At 38.5% G+C, this 22825-nt stretch overlaps 1 protein-coding gene and 1 non-coding gene across 6 annotated transcripts in view; both read right to left on the reverse strand.

Moving 5' to 3' along the window:
* Positions 1 to 22825, reverse strand: part of LOC145987946 (structural maintenance of chromosomes protein 6-like) — a 310654-nt gene that overhangs the window by 90399 nt on the left and 197430 nt on the right. For all 5 annotated transcript variants that reach the window (XM_083122784.1, XM_083122783.1, XM_083122782.1 and 2 more), the window contains 3 exons: positions 11254 to 11498; positions 9178 to 9297; positions 2118 to 2248 (listed from right to left, as the gene is read on the reverse strand). In XM_083122784.1, the coding sequence (XP_082978910.1) occupies positions 2118 to 2248; positions 9178 to 9297; positions 11254 to 11498 (496 nt within the window). The remainder of the gene's footprint in view (positions 1 to 2117; positions 2249 to 9177; positions 9298 to 11253; positions 11499 to 22825) is intronic.
* On the reverse strand, positions 1821 to 1892 carry TRNAN-AUU (transfer RNA asparagine (anticodon AUU)). Its single transcript has one exon. It is a non-coding gene; the product is annotated as a tRNA-Asn (tRNA).

Below are 22825 nucleotides of genomic sequence, written 5' to 3' on the forward strand. Positions count from 1 at the left end.
AAGACTAAGTGGGGTGTAAGGGGTGCTCCTTCCATGTAGTGCACCCAATAGTCAACCTCACTTCCACGTAGTACACCCTGGACTGCAGACTAACGAGGCTCTGGCGACTGGTCCTATGGTTCTGTGTCGTCCTGTGTTTTGTCCTTATTTGTGCTGAGCGCCCTTTTTAGTCTCAGCTTTTAACCAAGTTAAGGAAATTTTAGTTTTCAGACACGCTTTTATTTTTGTTATGATAAGGGACTGGACCCTGTATAGTGTGATGGGTTCAAAATTGCCTCAGTGCTGACGCACCCAAAATGGTTTAATTCAAATTCAAAAAAATTCTAAGACTAAGCATAATTCCCGGTTTTCAATGCGAACTTTCCAAAAATTCAAGGGTACAAGCACATGTATTCTCTACTTCAACCTTACATATTAACGGCTCTCACCACCCACACATACATACACAAATACATTAACAATACACTATAAATATTGAAGATTAGGCACACACAGGAGATGTACTATGTAGAAATTTTCAGCAAAAAATGCAGGCTCGACCAGGACTGAAACCCAGGTCTCCGGCATACCGTGCTATTGCTCTAATCACTGAGCTACGGAGCCAGCTGGGCTCGCCTGATTTTCGGCTATCACTGTTTTACCTGCGTGGAATCGTCTCTGCCAGTGCTACCGCAAAGGAATCTGTTGCCTTTGAAAAACGGTAACTTCGATGTTGCCTGGTTCCTGGAAGCACTGGCAGAGATGATTCCACGAAGGTAAAACAGTGATAGCAAAAAATCAGGAGAGGCCAGGCCAGCTCGGTAGCTCAGTGGTAGAGCAATGTCACAGTATGACAAGAGACCTGGGTTCGAATCCTGGTCGAGCCTGTATTTTTCGCTGAAAATTTCTATGTACACTATAAATAGTCTGCGTGGTACCAATGCATCAAATTATTCTAATTCAATTCAATTAAATGGTAGATTTAAAATATTTAATTTAAGGTGGAGAGTTTACATTTGACATTCACATACTCACACTTGAAATGCATCTACAAACACAAATCAGAAATGTTACGAGATATACTAATCCACGAAAAATTGTTAATTGTATAAGAATTTCAAACTCAAATTTACCTAATCAACTTCAAGATACTGTATCGTACCTTGCAATAATATTACGTCTGTCAGATTGTTCTGCAAAGCACACTAACAAAGTAACGAATTGAAAGAATTATTTTCCTTTCTGATAAAAATAAAATGTAAACTGTGAAAAACTTGTCTCAGGGCACTTATAATAATGTATAAATTCAATGGGATTTGGACTAAAAAGTTGCAATTTTTCATGTCTACGGAGAAAAACTCACGCAGATTTCACACATAATTCCTGGAATTTCCTGTGAGTAGCCACCCTGTTTACATTCCCCAATTTTGCATTCTCCCACATTATACATTTAATATTTATAGTTCCTATAGAGCAAAATGCTATAAAATTTTCCCTAATTTTACATTTTTCTGCATTTTAAGTTTTTTCAGATTGGTCCCTCGAAAAAGTAAAATCGAGGTTCTACTAAACAATTCAGTAATCAAAGTCTGCCACGTTATATCATTCATCACCAACCTCCATGGCAGAGTGGTTAGCAATGAGCCAAGGGCCCTGGCCATGAGTGTTCCTTGTTAGCGTCCCTTCATCAATTCCATAGTATCATCACTCATCCTCATCTTCATCTTCACTATTAGCCAAAAGTGGCAGAAAAGTGAAGAAAAATGAAGATTTTCAGATCACAACATATTCATATACAAAAATCAACAGATCTCACTATAGAAATTTTCAGCGAAAAATGCAGACTTGACCAGGACTCGAACCTGGGTCTCTGGCATAATGTGCCATTGCTCTAACCACTGAGCTACCGAGCCAGCCTGGCCTCGCCTGATTTTTTTGCTATCGCTGTTTTACCTGCATGGAATTGTCTCTGCCAGCTCAGTAGCTCATTGGTTGGAGCAATGGCACATTATGCCAAAGACCCGGGTTCGAGTCCTGGTCGAGACTGCAATTTTTTGCTGAAATTTCTATGTAGTACATCTCCTGTGTGTGCCTAATCTACTATGTTCTACTTGTATTACTGTAAACAAAATATATACCTTTTTCTGTTCTCCAACTGATTCTTCTTTGATTCCAAAGATTCCAATTTTGCACTGAATTCTGGAGTTTTTGATCTACGCTCTTCCAGTTCTGCCTTGAGTTCCTCGAGCTTCTTCTCTTCTACAATCACCTGCAATACAAAACAATGATACAAAAATGTATCATACCAGATCAAATCAATTAGAGGCTCAGACATCAGTAATTCTGATTAATTATGTATATTTGGCACATCTATTAAGTACATCAAAAACTTTTCTTTTTAATTTTTTTGAAACAAAGGTTTTAATATTATTTTGAAAATTGTAAAAAAATTTCAAGTCCATGGAAAATTTTTACAATTTCCAAACAAACATTAACAACCTTTGTTTCAGGAAACTTCTGTAAAGAAAATGTTCTTGCTTGTACAAAACAGACTTAAGACTACAGATTTAAATCCATAAGTCTGTAGTTTCTAGGGATATAGAATGTATTTCAGGCTCTTATAATAGGACTAACAAACTTATGTCACGTGCGGGCAACATTTTTGTTAAACATCACACAAAACAAATAATACGTTTTAATTTGGATATCCATGGCCTTAACCACTTGCCTTACGACTTTTTTTCCAAATTGATGTCAAAATTTTACACTTTTTTTATTTTATATTTTACTACTACTTTACATGCAAAATTACATTAACAATGATTTTTGGTACAACAATCAAAAATAATCAAAATATTCTACTCCAAATAGGCATTCCTTTATTAACCCGAGTATACTCGGAGCTGTTAAATGTGATATAAATTGTGATATTTACTAACAATAATGCAACGAACAAAATGGTATGTTGTTTATGTTATAAATGATATAATATTGATTTCAAAAGACAAAAGAAGTAATTATTATTTTCACAAACCACTCACATAATTACTAGCCTGAGTAAACTCGGAGATACAATTTTCTTTTTCATTTGAAAATGTTCGTTTTACCAAAGTTTAGGTGTTCTGCTACATGTAGCATTTCACTTCAGACATTAGGTGCTGTGTGGTATACACGGAAACAGGGCACTACACACAAAGCCACATTACAGTCAGGACAGTAGAAGCGGGATTCCCTTCTGATTTTTTTGCCCCGGGCATCACGTACTCTTGAACACATATAACACTGCTTCGTAGGATTTGATTTTTTCGGAGTGGGTGGCAAATACTCGAGGAAATGACGACCTGAAAGTCGTAGTGGACTTGGATGTATGCTTGGTCGTCCAAATCTTGGTGACAGTGATGGTGTGTGGTTCTTCTTGATCAGGTCATTCACAAGTTCCAGACGGAATTCCAGGTGTATTTTTGTTCCACCACATTTTGTGTACAAAACAAACGAGTTCCATATGGCCAGATCAAGAAGGTGTAGGAAAATCTTCTTATAGTATTTTTTGCCATGCTTTCTGGGTGTTGCATAATCAGCAAGATGCTGATCTACCCTATCCACCCCACCCATAGTGTCATTATAGTCAATAACAACCCGAGGTCTATATTTTGCTTCTCCTCGCCTCTCTACTTTCACCATATCAACTGTGTGTACACTCGACAATAGACCAACATATTTTTTGTCGTTCCACTTCATAACTGTTACTTTACCCCTCCTGAAACCTATGATTCCTCCCTTTTCAACTCGTGTATCTTTCAGTTCCTTTGGTAAGTCTTTTCTGTTTGTATTTAGTGTACCATAAACGTCTGTCTTGTTTGATATAAGAATATCTGCCAGCTGGGGTGAATTGTAATAATTGTCCATTGTTACGCTGAATCCCTGGTTTAGAAGAGGATGTAAGAGAGACATAACAACACAGGAAGACACCGGTAAATCTTTGTATTCTTCCATGAAATGTGTATCTTTCCCAGTGTAAACAATTATATCCCAAACATAGCCACTTTTTGATTCACAAAGCATATACGACTTTATCCCAAACCTCGCTCTTTTTAGTGGTATGTACTGAATCCAACCCAACCTTCCCTTGAACATAAGAAGACTTTCGTCAATAGATAGTTCTCTTTCTGGTGTAACAAGTGTTTGAAATTTCTGTCGCAGATGTTCAATAACAGGCCATATTTTATTTAGCTTTGGATTTCGATGGGTTGCTGCATCATAGGTTTAATTGTTTGAAAAATGAAGGTACCTTTTGATCTCAAGGAAACGACGGTAGCTCATTGTTTGTGAAAAAAATGGAGTTAGCAACAATGGATTTTTTGTCCAATAAAACTGTAGGTCGGGTTTCTTTACAATGCTTTGTAGTATTGTAAGAGCAAGGAAAATTCGCATTTCGTTCACACTTACTTCATTCCAAGTTGCATTCCCTTCTTGCACTGCAAATGTGTTCATTTCATTCACTATTAGTCACAATATCATTATCAATGTACTGTTCAAAAATTGTATCAAGCCCTTACTTTCGTCTACATCATACTTGGCACGTGGTTGAGCAGAAAACGTAAAGCGTGGTGGACCTGGTGCTGGAGATTCAGGATCAAGTTCTTGCCACACTCGTACAGACGTCAAACTAACATCAGAATGCGAACTTTTGATTGAAATATCATCACAGTCAGTTAGCATTGTTTCACTGCCACTAGAACTTACACTACACTCTGATGCACTTATGTCTGTGCTTATATCACTCATTTTGCTGCCAAAAGGACGAGAAAGTTCCAACCGAATCAACGCTTCCGAACAATGCGTTCTTGCAAGCAACCGAATGTCACACAATGCAGAAACGCTGTTGTCTTTCTTCACTTCTTGGTGCCTCAAGGCAGGCACAAAAAATAGTGCATGCTCGAGACATCTGTTGGCCGCACTTGCAACTAACTCCACCTACCCAATTCATCATGAAAGTTCCGCCCGACTTTGTACGGGCCGGTAAAAAAATTACATTCAAACTCCTCAGGTTTCCGAGATAACTCGGGATAATATTTTGCAGGAAGAGTACCACATCCGAGATAATTCGGGTTAGTAAGGCAAGTGGTTAATGGCCAAGTATTTAGTCATTAGCAGTGTGTTAGGCATGTCATTTTCTGTAATATGCATAGGCACGGGGGGGGGGGGGGTACACAAGTCCACCAACCCTTTAACTATCTTTAAGGTATGGAACATAACCTGGAATTACACTGAACAAGCGTGCTGAACATTCTTTCGTTGCCTTTCTTCTAAGCTGAAATTTTCTGCCGCACAGCTTCGATTTAGGGGGCTTTTAGTATGTTCAATAGAAAGACAAGTACAACATTTTTTCCAAATTTCTTCCTCGTCAATTTTTTTTCCAAACAAAAATTTTTACTGCCCTATTGTGGAGACCTCTTGAAACTCCACAAAAGTATCAGCTGATATCAGTGATTACATTTAAATTGATAATTTCTGATATATCAGACAACAGTGATATATCAGAATCATTATCAGCTCAGCCCTGATTACTAGACATTACTGCAATATTCTAGAAAAGTAAGGTGATGTTGGTGAAGCACTTACTTTGAATGCCACACTACGTACATGGTAGTGGATGGATCATCTTGAAAAGGTCAAATACCAGCAGTGATGTGTATATTATGGGCATTTTAGCGCAGAGGCTATTTTTGACCATCACACAATATGGAAAAAGCAGATTAACTAAAAGAAAATTGAGGACAAGTCCCAAGCAAAAAATTAAATATCTGTGTTAAAACCTTCCTAACTCACACAGGTGTTTTCGGGTTACAAGCCAGGTTAAATTGGAGTTGGCTTCCAGTGTTTCGAGGCATACATTGCTCTCATCTTCAGGGAATCTAAAATTGGAGACCGGTGTGGGTTTACGAGGGGTCACTATTTATATTTTGAGCCTAACAATGAAAAAACACGAATTTGGCATTGAAAACTGCTTTATTGTTTTTCGAAGTATTCTCCTTTATGGTCAATACACTTTTGCATTCGTTCCAACCATTTGTCAAAGCAGATTTTCCAATCTTCTTGAGACACCTCCATAATATGGTGTTTGAACGCATCAACGGCATCTTCCGCCGACGAAAATCGTTGTCCACGCAATTTATCCTTGACATTCGGGAACAAGAAGAAGTCATTGGGTGCCAAATCAGGACTGTACGGTGGATGACCCATCAATTCGATTTTTTGACTGTTCATAAAGTCGGTTGTTAGACGAGATGTGTGACAGCTGGCATTGTCTTGATGAAGAATGATCTGACGGCATTTTTTTGTTTTCCGTATTTGACCGAAGAACTCTGGCAAACAAATTGTTGTCTACCATTCAGAGTTGACCGTTCTACGTTCCTCTAAAGGCACAGTTGCCACATGACCAGTTTTCCCGAAAAAACAGGTGACCATTTGTTTCGATGTGCTTCGAGCGCGAACAACTTTTGTTGGATTGGGTTCATCTTGAAACACCCATACAGTCGACTGCTGTTTACGTTCCAGCTCATATGCATATATCCATGATTCGTCACCTGTTACAATCTTATATACATCTTCTGAAACCCCACGATTGTATTTATCGAGCATTTGTTTGCACCAATTGACGCGAGCGTCTTTTTGAGTTTTTGTCAAATTTTGTGGGATCCAACGAGAACATACCTTTCTCACAGCTAAAAGATCATGTAATATTTTATATATGGTGGTGGAACTAATGCCTATGGTTGCCTCAATCTCACAGTATGTCACATGATGATCTTGCAGTATTAGGTTTTGCACAGCATCAATGTTTTCTTGAACAACAACTGATTTTGGACGACCTTCGCGAATCTCGTCGGTGAGCGAATGGCGGCCACGATTAAATTCATTATACCAGCGTTTCACACTGGCAAAGGATGGGGCTTCATCGCCAAATGTGAAAGTAAGTTGATCGATGCACTCTTGTCTTGATAATCCACGTCGAAAATCGTAAAAAATCATCGCACGAAAATGTTCACGAGTTAATTCCATTTTATTGTTGTCGCGCAATCTCCAAGGCAACATAAACAACACAAATGAAGCTATTGACAAAACATTTGAAGTACGTTATAGTCAATAACGCCAGACGATTCCGTGCAAACGTCAAATCGCGCCTAACTTCAATCAGTGTTGCCAAGGCTCAAAATATAAATAGTGACCCTCGTATATATATGACAATGATGTGACGGAGTTTGGACTCTGTATTCCTATTGGTTCACTCTGGATCTTGGTGTTCTCATTGGGTGGTGTCTTGTTTTTACGGAGGAGTGGGTTCCAGGCATGATTGAGCTGGAGACCCACGTTCCTGTTGAGATTGTTGCTGGTTGAGTCAAAGATGACCTGGAACCCCGCATTCCAGGAGTTTACCAAATACCATGCGAGTGTTGGACACTGTACATAGGCCAAACGGGATGCACCATTGAGCAGCAACGGAATGAACATCAATGTAATATCCATTTATTCCAACCGGAAAAGTCAGGACTCGTGGAACACAGCAACACCAAGGGACACGGGATTTTATTTGCCGACATCAAAATAATAGCCAAATGTGCAGGTTACTTGGACCGGCGGGTAAAGGAACCCATAGCCATTTCCCGGGAAAGCACCAATCTCAACATGGAAGTGGGACTCCAGATCAATCACGCCTGGAACCCACTCCTCTGTCAAAACAAGACACCACTCAATGAGAACACCAAGATCCAGAGCGAACCAATAGGAATACAGAGTCCAAACTCTACCACATCATAGTCGTCTATATAAACCCACACCGGTCTCCAGTTTTACATTCCCTGAAGATGAGAGCAATGTATGCCCTCAAAACGTTGGAAGCCAACTCCAATTTAACCTGGATGGTAACCTGAGAACAGCTAATCGAATCGCATCGCCAGGAAAGCTACAATTCCTATTTCCTAACTCAATTTTTAAAATTATTCATACATTCATTACTTATATAAAAGTGAAACTATAAGGACTGAAATCCCCTACCTATTAAATGCTGAGGCTGTAAAAGGGCACTCACCACACACAAGGAAAAACACGGGACAACACAAATCCACAGAGGATTGTCCTGGCATGTGTCCAGATGCCAGAGCCTCGTTGGCCTGCAAGAAGCAGTTACCGGGGTGTACTACATGGAAGTGAAGTTGACTGTTGGGTGGCTTACCAGAAGGTCACTTCATTTATCTGCCACTTTTGGCTAACAACGGAGATGGGGTCGAGTGACGACGTGATGAAATTAATGAATGGACACTCACAAAAACACCCATGCCAGGATTCGAACCCAGGACCCCTGGCATCATAATGCAATATGATAACCACTCCACTACAAAGGTCGGCACCTTACTCGGAGACGTGCTGTGTGTCATCACTGGTGATGGTTCCAGAGGCAGAACAGGAGGGACAAATGGCCCCCTCGTAAAAAAAATACATCAGTAAGGCATTTTTTGCTCAAACGTGCACTTCTTGTGTTATGCTTACTAAATTCGATGCTCCCACCACCTCCATCTGCTTCCTTCAGGTGCCACTGCTGATCATCATAGGGCAATGAAAAGTCACTTGGAAGCTCTCAAAAGGATCTACCTGTTCTACCTTCAATGGAGCATTCACAAATTATGAATAATGCATCCATCAAATATTTATTTGATTTGATTTGTTGTTTTAAGTCCACTTTATGCGCAGAAAGGCTAAATGGGACTAGACCTACAGTTTAAAGTGGGATTCGATTACTGTGCCATGTGGGTATCGAACCAGAGACCCTTTGATTACAAGGCAACGACATTACCACTACGCCATCGGGGAGGCTCGCACCCATCAAATATTAAATGGCAATCAATGTATGAAACATTTCAATTATATATTCACCTCTTTAATTAATGTGAAAATGACTTCAATGGTTAGAGAAAAACAAACAGTTTCATTTCTAGAAATGTATTCTACAAACACAGAGTACATGAATATGCCACTATATTAATTGGAGTAATAACAAAACTGCATATTTGCTTAGCCACTCAGGCATGTACGTATTAGATCAGTAGTTTTACAAACAAACGAACATGTTTATTGATTTGCAAAAAAAAATAACTTCATTTCATGAACAAAAATAAAAGGCTTGACTTAAAAGACACTTACCAGAGCCCAGAAATATTCATTCTCCAAAGCTTCTTTCCTCTTGCGATGATTCTCCAATGACTCATGAAGATGCCACTTTCTTTTCCATTTTGAGACTTCCTCCTCTGCTATCTTGATATACTGCAAAATAATGCAATTGGGCAGTAAAAAAATAATATACATCCCACCTATACACTAAAAACACATTTTAACCAAGAAAAGGGAACTGGAATAAACTAGAGGTTCATTTAATTAAGTGAGGTCACTTTGATAAAAAGTAGGGATAGGACAGATTAACCCTTTATGTTGGAACTCGTCCAACATAATGATTCTCCTGATCCGCTCTGATGTCATAAGATGCCTGACACTTTTTGTTGTTGTTGTTGTTGCGTTTGTTCACCCACTCTGCTGTCGGGGCCTTTCCGGAGCCTCATACAGTATGGACTCTATCTAGACAACAGATGGCGAAGGTTGTACTCTTTTTGTTTTGGCAGGCCATGTGTTTTGAAGTGAACAAATGATTGTGCATTGCATTTATGTGGCAGTGATAGTAGGAAAATGGCAGAGAGAAGGCATGTAAGTAAATTATAAAAAAGAAAGACTTTGATTATATTATGTAAATTAAAATAAATAATAAAATCCTCAGTAAAGTAAAGTAAAGAAGGCGTATAGGGGGTGGAGTTAGGGCCCCACACTTTCTTGATCTCAGCCAAAGGTGGGGATGATGTGATCAGCACCACACCCCTGGCCACTTTATTCCCCAGTTTCCTCCAGGTATCCACTTTATACGATACTGGGTGGGCACTGGAGGCACTTGAACGGGTCCGGGAATCGAACCTGGGACTTTTGCATGGTAGTCAGACGTCGTAACAACTGAGCTACCGCAGCTCCTCAGGTGAGTTCATATTTATGTTTTCTCTTTTAAAACAGTAGGTTAATTGCAAGTTAACTGAGTAATTCTCCAACCTCTTTCATGCCCAAAATAAATAACAGCTGAGGAGTATACGGTTGGGAGAAAAATTGGATTGGAAAATGTTAATCACTACTCTATCAGTAGTACAGTAGTAGCTGGACTTCACGTCGAATATTCGGTTTCACACAGTAGAATGGGAGACATAACAGAGTTCCAAAGAGGGTAAATTGTTGGTGTTCATCTCACTTGTGCATCAGTAAAGGAGATTGCGAGAGTCACAGTATCAAGGGTCATGGCAGGATGCAGGATGCCAGAATGAAGGACGAACCACGTCTAAGAGGAGTAACTGTCGGGGGATGTCAGGGTATTGAAGAGGATTGTGTCCAAAAAGGGTAAAACAACCGCTGCAAAAGTCACTGCAAAATTGAACACACACTTGACTGAACCTGTTTCTACCAAAACCATCCATTGAGAACATCCATGGCAGAGTTGCTGTACCAAAACCCTTGGTCACTAGCACCAATTCCAAAAAGCAGCTTCACTAGTGCCAGAAGCACAAATCGTGGACATTAGACGGCCTGAAACATGCCATGTTCTCGGATGAGTCCACCTTCACTGTTTTTCCGACACCTGGAAATGTTTAAGTGAGGAGAAGTCCATCCAAAGCATACCAACCAGACTGCTTATTGCCAAGATTGAGGGGGTGGGGTGGATCCGTGATGGTGTGGGGTGCAATATCGCAGGAGTCTTTGGGATCACTAATCGTGGCTAATCACGACGGTGAGGATGAGTGATGATAGTTGGGATTGCTGAAGGGGCTATCACAAAGAACACCCATGCAGAATAGGATTCCAATCTGGGACCCTTGTCATCATAGCGCAGTGTGCTAACCACTCTGCCATGGAGGTCAGCAATAACATTAATAATGTTTAAGTAAAGGATAATTAGTTAGCTGTGTCAAGGACCAATAAACAATATAATATTATATATACCGATATTAACATTTCCATAAAAATGGAAATAAGTAATTCACCTTCATTTTCAAAAATTAAAAAAAAATGGTTGAATATTTGTTTAAAAACTGTTTTGCAACTTGCAGCTTTCAAGGCCACTAAGCTTACAAGTTGTTCTGTATTTATAAATCTTAATGTAACAACTAACTAGAAATATAACAAAATACTCACATTTCGTCTGTCAGTCAAAATATTTAGAGTTGAAATTCTATGATTATTAACTGTTTTATACTCTGTTTCAATCTGTTCCAGTTGTGTTGCTTTCATGAACAACTTGTACTTATCGTAAGGATCACTGCTATTGAGGAAATTTCGAGCTGTATCCTGATTCAATACTGACACTGGATTATCAATTTGAATATTAAATGCCAATAATATTCGGTCCAGTTCTTCTTTTCTAGTGGATATCGTAGTGCCTGAAATACAATTTAAATTCATGTCACTGTTTATATCATTACATATCTACTTCCACTACTTATCCCTACATTTGGGTCATAAAACTATATATGAGGGATGTTCAATAAAGAATGGTGATTAATTATTTTTTGACAATATATCTTTACTCATCCTCATAATTTTGATTGTCTTCTCAATGTAGTTCCCGCTCGATATCATTTATAGTTCCACCTATGCAAATTGCAAAGTGCATCAGCTACAGCTGAGAGAGAAGTGCTACGCCAACGGAGGTCATTTGCCTGATGTTATTTTCAAAGTAAAGAAGTGGTGTTTGGAGTTTGTGTGTAGAACTGGTGTTTGGTGTATCTATAATGACAATGTGTTTGCATTCCACAGCGATCAACACATTTTGTGTATCTACCATATATTTTTTATTATAGATGTTTCTTTTGTACTGTTTCCTGTGGCCCACCCTGTATTTCAAAATGTCCACACACACTTATATATGTGTATAAAACAGGGGTGAATTCATGGGAACAATACACCTCCTAAACTAAGACTCAATTTTGCATACATAATGATATTATGTGATATGATATTAGAGTCAACTTGATTAAATAAAGAATCCAACAAAATGCATCAACCTTCATTCAGAATGCAAAGAATCATATTTGGGCTGGATTTCCAAACTAATATTTCCATTGCTCACTACCCTTTAGCCAAAATTAACAACAGAAATGTTAGCCCTGTATGGATTTAGAGTAAGCAACAAAACAGGCACAGCAAATCAACAAAATCTCATATTTTATGAGGGTAATTCAGAAAGTAACCGCAGTTGTGGCATGGCACTACTAGTAGTGGGCAGAGCGCAACTGTTGTTACATCAAGCAATATGTGATTCAGTAAGCTTCCAGCTGTGCTAGTGAGAGCATCGTAGTGCCGCGCATGTGCTGGTTATAACGTCACAAAATGTGTGCTGCCATCGAAAATCCTGCCAAATGCGAGGTACGCGGAGTGATAAGATTTCTTTGGGCAAAAAATCTGTCAGAAACAGACACTAATCGTGAATTGTGTGCTGTAACACTTTGCAGAAACTGAGAAGAGCCATCCAGAACAAACGTCACGGTGTGATGACATCTGGGGTTGTGTTCGTTTATGATAATGTTCGCCCTCACACTGATCGGCGAACACAAGAGCTTGTGCACCAATTCAAATGGGACGTTTTTGATCATCCCCCGTACAGCCTGGACTTGGCTCCTGATTTTCATCTGTTCACTCACAGGAAGAAGTGACACATCACTTCGCTGACGATGAGAATCTTGAAAATGCTGTGACAGGTTGGTAGAATTCCCAGGCAGCCGAGTTTTATGCAGAAGGGATTGGTAAGTTGGTGAAATGCTATGGCAAGTGCTTGAATTTACATGGCGAGTATATTGAAAAATAGAGGACAATGTACCTGTAAAGTAAAAATTTGTTGTATCTATGCGGGTTTTTTTATTTACAGCCAAACGGCGGTTACTTTCTGAATGACCCTCATATAAAAAGGAGAAATATTGCTCCATTATTAAATTCTACCATCTATAGTTGCACCTATTTCTGTGATAAATATATGTAGGTTAATGCAAGGTAAAATAGGATTTTCACAACATACCATAGAGAAAAGCACAAAATAAAAGATGCAGCTTTATTAAATTAACATCAGGCATTGTAGAATTAAATGTAAGACAAACTCTTCTGCACTCTGAACATGAAAGATAACCTGAATTCTCACTTGCTGCAGGCTGGCAAATAATCATAGAACATTTAAATAATAAAAATGCTCCATGCAAGTTAACTGGAACATCGATACGGAACACAAACCTTCGACACAGGTGACTGAATGGTGACTTTTCCTGACTCCCTTTTTGTGCCTCAAAACAGTTTAAACTAACCATAGGAACATACCTTTTTTTATCCTTTCTAGTTTTTATGTAGTTCTTCAGCACAGGTTTCATCTTCATTTGGAAACTCATTTTAATGATTCCACAATTCTATCTTCAACATGTAAGTCCATACTTCTGTTTGTTTTCATCATTATTGATGAAACCAAGGGAATTTTATGAAATATAGGACATCAAATCTTACGATATGTCTAGGCAAGCAATTACACCATTATTTAAAGAATTTGATAATCGTAAACAAATTTTTTGAAAATACCACAGGTTTATATTTAACTCACTAACTAACTCTCTAGCCTTCTTAAACCTGAAGGTTCATGGCTGCAGCAACACAGGCCTTCCATCTGTCCCTATCTTGAGCAAGATCTATATACTCTTTTCCATCCCTACCGATTTCCTTTAGGTCCATCTCAACGTTGTCCCTCCATCTTCGTCTTGGTCTTCCTACAGGTCTCTTACCAGAAGGTTTCCCAACAATAATCCTGTGAACTCCTCTTTAATCTCCCATTCGTGCCACATGGTCTGCCCACATAAGTCTTCTTGATTTAATTATTCTAATAATATCTGGACATGAATACAAATTATGTAGTTCTAAATTATGTAACCTTTTCCACTCACCTGTCTCCTCATCCCTTTTAGGTCCAAAGATTTTCCTAAGGATCTTATTTTCAAATACTCTCAATTTATGTTCCTCTTTCAATGTAAGGGACCAAGTTTCACACCCATATAATACTACAGGCAAAAATACTGTTTTGTATATTTTAACTTTTAGTTTCTTAGATATTAAACGAGAAGACAAAAGTTTATGAAGAGAGAAGTAACATGTATTTCCTGAATTAAGCCTACTTTTTATTTCCTCTTTAATATAATTTTCATTTGTTAATATTACTCCTAAGTATATGAATTTGGAAACTGGTTCAAACGAGTTGATTTGATTTTGATTATTACCTAACACTTGGTTTCGGCCTGTAAGCATATATTTAGTTTTCTCTTTGTTAATTTCCAAACCTATCACTTTAGCAGTTTTGAAAAATATTTTAGCATTATACTTAATTGTATTTATATCATCCCCTAATAAGTCTACATCATCTGCATATGCTAACAACGGAGTCACACCATTTAATTTTAGTCCTTCTTTAGTTTCTTTTACCTTCCTAACAGCATATTCTAAGGCAAAATTAAAGAGCAATGGAGATAATGCATCTCCTTGTTTTAACCCATCATGAATTGTAAATTAGTCAGACACATTAATACCCACACGAATTTTACTTCCTGTTTCACTGGTGCATACTTTTATCATACTAACAAGCTTCTTAGGTATTCCAAACTCGACTAATATATTAAATAATTTATCTTTTTTGACCGAATCATATGGTTTTTTGAAATCAATGAATAGCTGATGGACATTTTGATTATATTCCCACTTTTTTTCAAGTGTCTGTCTGATGTGAAAAACTTGATCTGTAGTTGATCTGTTACGTTTAAATCCACATTGATAATCACCTATAATTCCATTAGCATATGGGGTTAGTCTTGTTAAAAGAATGTTAGATAATATTTTATATGTTGTTGAGAGTAGAGAAATTCCACGGTAATTATTGCAGTTCATTTTATCACCTTTTTTAAACACAGGAACAATTATGGATTCTTTCCACTGTTGAGTGATTTCTTCTTTATTCCATATTAAACAAATTAATTTATGAATTTGACATATTAACGAATTTCCACCATATTTAATTAACTCAGCTGGTATTATATTTACTGTATTAATAGATGCACTGCATACAATTGAATTCTACATGTTTATATTCTACAAATTCAATAATGTAGCAAAAATACAAGGGTTTACAACTTTTTTTTATGATGCTTGTAAACTGCCCGTTTTATTTTTCTCTCAGAAGAGAGAAAAGGGTCAGTTTCCACTTGCTATTGCTTCAATGTTTATGCAGGTAGGAAAACGCCAAGTCCTGAAGGCTAAGGTCTGCCCAACAACTTTTCACTGGGTAATGAATGGTCAGTACATCGAGTGTCATACAGTGTTATCTGGACTGGAGTTCTATCATATCATTTTTAGGGAGTAACGAAAGATCACTTACCTCAACCAAGAAAGAGCCTTTATTCCACAAAATAAACTCTAGCACAACTGACACAGTTCCGTCAATTCCCCACAAGGTCACTTATGACTTTTGTGCAGAACTATCTACTTTGTGCAGCAAAAAATGGTGTAAGTGCAGTTTCCACGGCATGTGTGTTTTGAACGTTATTTTTTCCAAATACAATTGTTCAAGGACCAAAAAATACATTAATCCATTGGGGAAAGGTCTGGTGAATAGGGTGGGTTTGTCACATGTCCTTATAATGGCTTGGGGTTTTGCCTTGTCCACGAGTAATGCAGGGTTCTGGTGATTTGCTAGGGCAGGTTGCTCTTTGCACTGTGAATTGAATTGACTTTATTGCTGGGCGAGGTTCAGCTGTTGCTGGTCTACCACCTAACCCCAAAAAGTACAGATTAAAATAAAATTCAAGATTACAAAGAAAATGAACAAGAAAGTACAATAAAATACAAATGGAATAAAATCATATACATTGGAACAATATTGGCAGTGAATTAGATAATAAAGTAACTGAAGTCGAGAAAGTTGATAGTAAGAAAAAAATAAATTCTGGCAACTCACAGTATTTATCATTATTCATAAGTTGATTTACGCTGCTTCTGATCGTTTATCAGTGATTCACGGAGCATATCGCGAGAACGTCTGAAGTTTTGATTTTTGGTTAGATTTGGTAGTGCATTCCAGGCTTTGGGTGCTGTGTAACTGAAAGAGGCCTGATAAGCTGAAGTTCTGCAACGAGGTAAGCTGAAACTGGTAGCGTTTCTGGTTGAATGAGAATGAATTTTGCTTCTGAAGTTTAATTTCGAAAAGAGGTAGTTTGGGCTCTTGCTATTAATTATCTTGTGCAGTGTACAAAACAAGTGCAGTTTTCTCCGTCGTGCCATGGAGCACAGGGAGAATATGTTCACACTTTTTTGTTCTATATACGAGGGTCACTATTTATATTTTGAGCCTAACAATGAAAAAACAGGAATTTGGCATTGAAAACTGCTTTATTGTTTTTCGAAGTATTCTCCTTTATGGTCAATACACTTTTGCATTCGTTCCAACCATTTGTCAAAGCAATTTTCCAATCTTCTTGAGACACCTCCATAATGTGGTTTTTGAACTCATCAACGGCATCTTCCGCCGACGAAAATCGTTGTCTATGCAATTTATTCTTGACATTCGGGAACAAGAAGAAGTCATTGGGTGCCAAATCAGGACTGTACGGCGGATGACCCATCAATTCGATTTTTTGACTGTTCATAAAGTCGGTTGTTAGACGAGATGTGTGACAGCTGGCATTGTCTTGATGAAGAATGATCCAACGGCGTTTTTTGTTTTCCGTATTTGACCGAAGACCTTTGGCAAACAAATTGTTGTGTACCATTCAGAGTTGACCGTTCTACGTTCCTCTAAAGGCACAGTTGTCACATGACCAGTTTTCCCGAGAAAACAGACGACCATTTGTTTCGATGTGCTTCGAGCGCGAACAACTTTTGTTGGATTGGGTTCATCTTGAAACACCCATACAGTCGACTGCTGTTTACGTTCCGGCTCATATGCATATATCCATGATTCGTCACCTGTTACAATCTTATATACGTCTTTTGAAGCACCACAATTGTATTTATTGAGCATTTGTTTGCACCAATTGACGCGAGCGTCTTTTTGAGTTTTTGTCAAATTGTGTGGGATCCAACGAGAACATACCTTTCTAACAGCTACATGATCATGTAATATTTTATATATGCTGGTGGAACTAATGCCTATGGTTGCCTCAATCTCACAGTATGTCACATGACGATCTTGCAGTATTAGGTTTTGCACAGCATCAATGTTTTCTTGAACAACAACTGATTTTGGACGACCTTCGCGAATCTCGTCGGTGAGCGAATGGCGGCCACGATTACATTCGTTATACCAGCGTTTCACAGTGGCAAAGGATGGGGCTTCATCGCCAAATGTGGAACTAAGTTGATCGATGCACTCTTGTCTTGATAATCCACGTCGAAAATTGTAAAAAATCATCGCACGAAAATGTTCACGAGTTAATTCCATTTTATTGTTGTCGCGCAATCTCCAAGGCAACATAAACAATACAAATGAAGCTATTGACAAAACATTTGAAGTACGTTATGGTCAATAATGCCAGACGATTCCGTGCAAACGTCAAATCGCGCCTAACTTCAATCAGTGTTACCAAGGCTCAAAATATAAATAGTGACCCTCGTACATATCTAATGCATGCGTTTTGAATTTTCTGTATTTTTATTGCAAGCTTTTTTTGTTATTCTTAGCCCGTAAACGACATCACAATAGTCAAACAGGGGGAAGATAAGAGACTGCACTAGGTTTTATTTTATCTTAGGAGAGAGAAAGTCTACCACAAGATAGAGGCTTTTTAATATCGAATACGCCTTGCCACATTGTTGTATCACGTGCTCAGACCAATCGAGCTGCTGGTTCATGATCAGTCCTAGGTTTTTTACTGTTTCAGAAAATTTAATACGCTATGTGTGAAGAATTATTTCGCATTCATTGATGTCAATATGTTTCAAGAGACTGCCTGTTCCGATAATTGTAAATATTGATTTGTTTGAATTCCCATTTGAAGCACACCAATCGCTTATGTTCTTCAAATCTTGGTTTAAAAGTGCGACCGCATCCTGCAATTTTGATATGCGTGTGGATATATGCAATTGAGTGTCGTCAGCATAACAGTGAACGTTGCATATTTTCACAGACTTGACTAAATCAGCGGCCGAGAGCGTGAATAGCAGCGGACCAAGGATCGAGCCCTGAGGCACCCCAGCTCGTACGTGAAGTGGAAAAGATAACCCGCTGTTTTCTCCCGCTAAGATAAGTTTCGAACCATTTAAGTGCAGTCGGCGAGAATTTATAATAATGAAGCTTGGCCAGAAGGATCTTATGCGGTATAGTGTCAAAGGCCTTGCTAATGTCGAGCAACACCAGTAGCGTTACGTTAGATTGATCCATCGATTTAAAAATGTCGTCGGTTACTTTTAAGAGCACCGTTTGTGTGCTAAGGTGAGGTCGAAAACTGGATTGCTGCCGGGAAAGGATATGAAGTTTGTCAATATGCTTTCGAAATTGATCATTTGCAATTTTTTCGATGATTTTTGAAAGCACCGGCAGAATGCTGATGGTCCGCAAGTCATTCACAGAAACCGGGTTCTGTTTTTTAGGGATGGGAATTACCGTTGCCTCCTTCCAAGAATCAGGGAAACTGCCCGTGGAGAGTGAGTAGTTGATTATGTGCGTGAGCGGTGGGAGGATATGATGAAGAGACAGCTTTAACATTTTTATTGATATGTCATCGGATCCAGATGCATTTGATTGGATTTCGTATATCGCTTTCCTGACGCGAGAACCATCCACCTCGCAGAAACTGAACGCCTCTGCACCGTGGTCGAAACTGCTGGCGTAACATTTCTCACATTGCTGCGAGACTAGTTCTTCATTAATTTCCATTTTGGAGGATACGTTGACGAAATGGTTGTTCAGTGCGTTTGCGTCATTTAGTGCGGGTGGAAGGCTCTCCATTTTGTTTTTCCTGCCATATCCCAAGCTTCGCAGGTGTTTCCAAATGTGTTTCGAATCGTTGGATGAATTAATGATGTATTCAAAATACGCCTTTTTTTCTTGTCTTACGACTGATGTAGTGAAGTTACGCAATCTCTTATATTCATTCCAATGGTCAGGATTATTTGTTAGTTTAAATTTTAACAGCATGTTGTCGCGTAACCTCATAATTAATTTAACATTATCTGTAATCCAGGGTACTTTTCATTTTGTTGCACAAACTGTTTTCAGAGGGGCGTGTTTATCAAACACTTTAATCAATTTCTCCGTAAAGAAACACACCTTGTAGTCAATGTTTTCGTAGTGCATCAAAGGATTCCAGTCGATGCTCTCTAGATCTTCCTTCAGAGCATCCTTCACTATCGCACTGTAGTCCCTGTACGTGATCGTTTTGCCCTTACTTTGTGATTTCCCGTAACGTAAAGAGAGATACGCTAAAAAGTGATCAGAATTATTGACTGGTACCGTAACACCAAAATTGATATCACTTACATTATTTACAAATATTGGATCAATGAGCGTTCTAGTAGTGGCTGTAATTCACGTTGGTTCAGTTAAGATTTGAGTGAGGTTAAACTGATTAACAAGTGATTGAAGATAGGAAGTGTCGGGTTCGTTTGGTTTCAAGAAATCTACATTAAAGTCGCCTAATACCACTAGATGATGGACTTTATAGTTAATATCTGATATAATATCTTCTAGGATTGATAGCTTAGAATAGGGTATATCTCCGGGTCTATAAATCCCACAGATCCCAACGGTTTCTTTCTTTAAACGAATTTTTACTATTATATGTTCAATATTTGTTTGTTCTTCCGAAATATATGAAATCTCTTCAGCTTGCAGTTCAGAGCATACATATAATAAGAGCCCGCCTGCATTTTTGTGTTTTCTGTCTTTCCGCAAAACTGAAAACCCAGGGATATTTATGGTTTTGTCATCGATGTGTCCTTTGAGCCACGTTTCGGTGACTAAAAGGGCATCCACGTTCATTTCCTTTACGGTGTGACGTACTTCGTCCAGTTTGCGCATCAGGGAGCGAATGTTTACATGTGGATAGTGAAAGGGGAGGGAGGGCGGGGGGAGGCAGCAGTGGTCGCGTTGGCCGGGGGCGATTTTCTTGGAAGAAAGCAAAGGTCTGTCCCCCCCGTTTGCCACTGCAGCGGAGGTTGAGGGCGATGGAATGCACTGTTCCGTTAGAGGAGGTTCACCCAGGAGTGGCAACATTTGAAAGTTTAACATATACCCCGTGAATTCTGACGACCAGAAGCAAAATAAAATCTTTACCTGTGCACATATTTTAAACAAAATCTATAAAGTTGATTGCATTTAACAGAAAAATATCAACTGTGATATACATTTCATAAAGATTAAAAAATAATGAAAAATAATAGTAAAAAATAATAATATAAAATATAACTTAAATAAAACTTAAAAGAAAAATGAAATTAAATATATTAAATAAAATGAGGATACTTGTGTCCCAGGTAAGTATCACATAATGCATCGCATCCCAGTCTATGTCTGGAGCTTCATATTTAACAACATAGTGTAGTTCAGGGGAGGACAACTTATGCACTGGATTTTGAATGATTATTCCTATTCTAGAGTCCCCGGAGCTGTGCCTCTCTCGTGATATATGATATAGTTCTTCTTGCCATCCACGAAGACCACACTTTTTCCATCTTGGGTGCATACATTCTTCGTATCGAACTTTTGGATGGCTTGACGTAGAAGTTGCAGTCTTGCCATGCACAGGTCCTCCCTGATTACAATGCCCGAGTTCTTCAGTTTGCTTTTCTTCCTGAAGATTCCAACCGTAATCTGTAGCTCGTGAATTTCACAATTATGGGTCTTGTTGTTCCGGGGTGGTTTTGTCCAACACGATGCGAGCGACAAATGTCTTCCTGCTTTAATTTTTGGCCCAGCTGTTCTTCAAAAAGCGAAAGCGCAATATTGTCCGTGTTTTCGTCTTTCTTCTCAGGGATCCCGAATATTCGGACACTGTTACGTCTCTGGTATTGTTCTAGCTCGTGAATGTTTTCGTGCAGCTTCTGTATCTCATCATCTCTGCTGCGGAGCTCCTTGCGTAGGTCTTCGAACATGTCGCTGTTGAATTTCAGCGAATCCTCAAGTCTTTCCACCACGATTTTCGTCACCAATTCAATTATCGCATCAACAATTACTTTCGACACTTCAGGTGTTTGCACTGCCTGCTTTACCTCGTCGCATATCTGCTGCATAAGTTCACCCTTACCTGAATTGCCAGACGGTGATTTGACTGCCATGGAGCCATGGCGTTGTGGGAGTTTTCGCTTCAATAATATTCTACAAGAACCACAAAGCTGGCACTTCCTTGATATTTTTCAGTCTGAACCGCTGCACTTACACTTCACACTACTTGCAATGCACCAAAAAGAACTCTATAGCTGCTACATATGATTATAAATGTATGAGTTAGCGGGATGCAATTTGAACGTGTTCTAGCGCTCGGCGGCCATTCAATTGTGAACACATTGAAACTGGTTTCATAACAGATCTGCATTGATAGTTCCACCCTGCTCCACGGTTCATAGTGCACCATACCAATTGTATCGACAGTAGAAGATGCTTCTTCAGATGATGATGACTCCTTGACACTTTGCATGGTGGTTCGCCAGTAGGTTTTCATACAAAGTCATCACAGGTGATGATGTAGTCCATTAGTAATCGTGAATTATGAAGAGAAAAATGTCAGAAGTGATCTCTTTAGTTTCTGTGTAAAGGATTAGGGTTGCTATGATTTTCTTTTATTATGAAATTCCCCGACATTTTCAGGTTTTCCAGTCCAAAAATGAAATTTTTCCAGACATGTTTATCATCATGATTTTTGCTTTGTACCTTGTGTTTTTCAATTAAATATATATTCCATTAATTACTATGAATATTCACTTTCACGACTTTTTTTTAGCAAATTTCATTCTACACACACAAGAACACATGAAAATTCGAAGAGTAAAATGTAAAATTACGATCGGCGGCAAATGTATTGGGTGCTACAATCACGTGCATCTAGCCCTCAGGCTAAGGTAACAGAGGTGCATTATTCACCATAACAGATATCCACAATATAAAAACAATAGAAAAAGTTCACAAACCATACACAACTTTCATTTTCTGGTGGATTTATAGTGTCGTAGAAAATGCTGCTTTTTGCTTACATTTATAAGTACACAGCATCAGGATAGATTTTTGTTGCATCTAGGAATTCTATAGGAAATGCCAACAAGACTAAGATCTATAAAATAATAGATGATAATCTCATCTTCAACAACCTTTCCGATAATTATGATCATATTGTCAATGTACTTTAGTTATCAATCAGATAACTGGACTGCAAGTTTTACTTTGATATTCTTTTTAATATCTAGTATTATAAAAGCAAAAATTTATTACAGGAATTTGAAGGAACCATAATTTTGCACAAGACTGAGAATCATATGAACGAATGAAACAAGTTTCTAAACTGAATCGTTTTTGGGAGTGGAATCACGAGAACCAAATCCAGAAGTGGAAGTGAACTGCTTGTCATTTCACAACATTTACTCCTGCAGACTTCAAAATGCATATAAATTCCAGATGATCTGCAAAATTCCCTGACATTTTCCTGATTTTTCCCTAACAAGCCAAATTCCCTGATATTTCCCTGTTTTCCAGATGCATAGCAAC

Source organism: Lepisma saccharinum, chromosome 5, assembly GCF_977018435.1.
Source record: "Lepisma saccharinum chromosome 5, izLepSacc3.1, whole genome shotgun sequence".
Lineage (NCBI taxonomy): Eukaryota > Metazoa > Arthropoda > Insecta > Zygentoma > Lepismatidae > Lepisma > Lepisma saccharinum.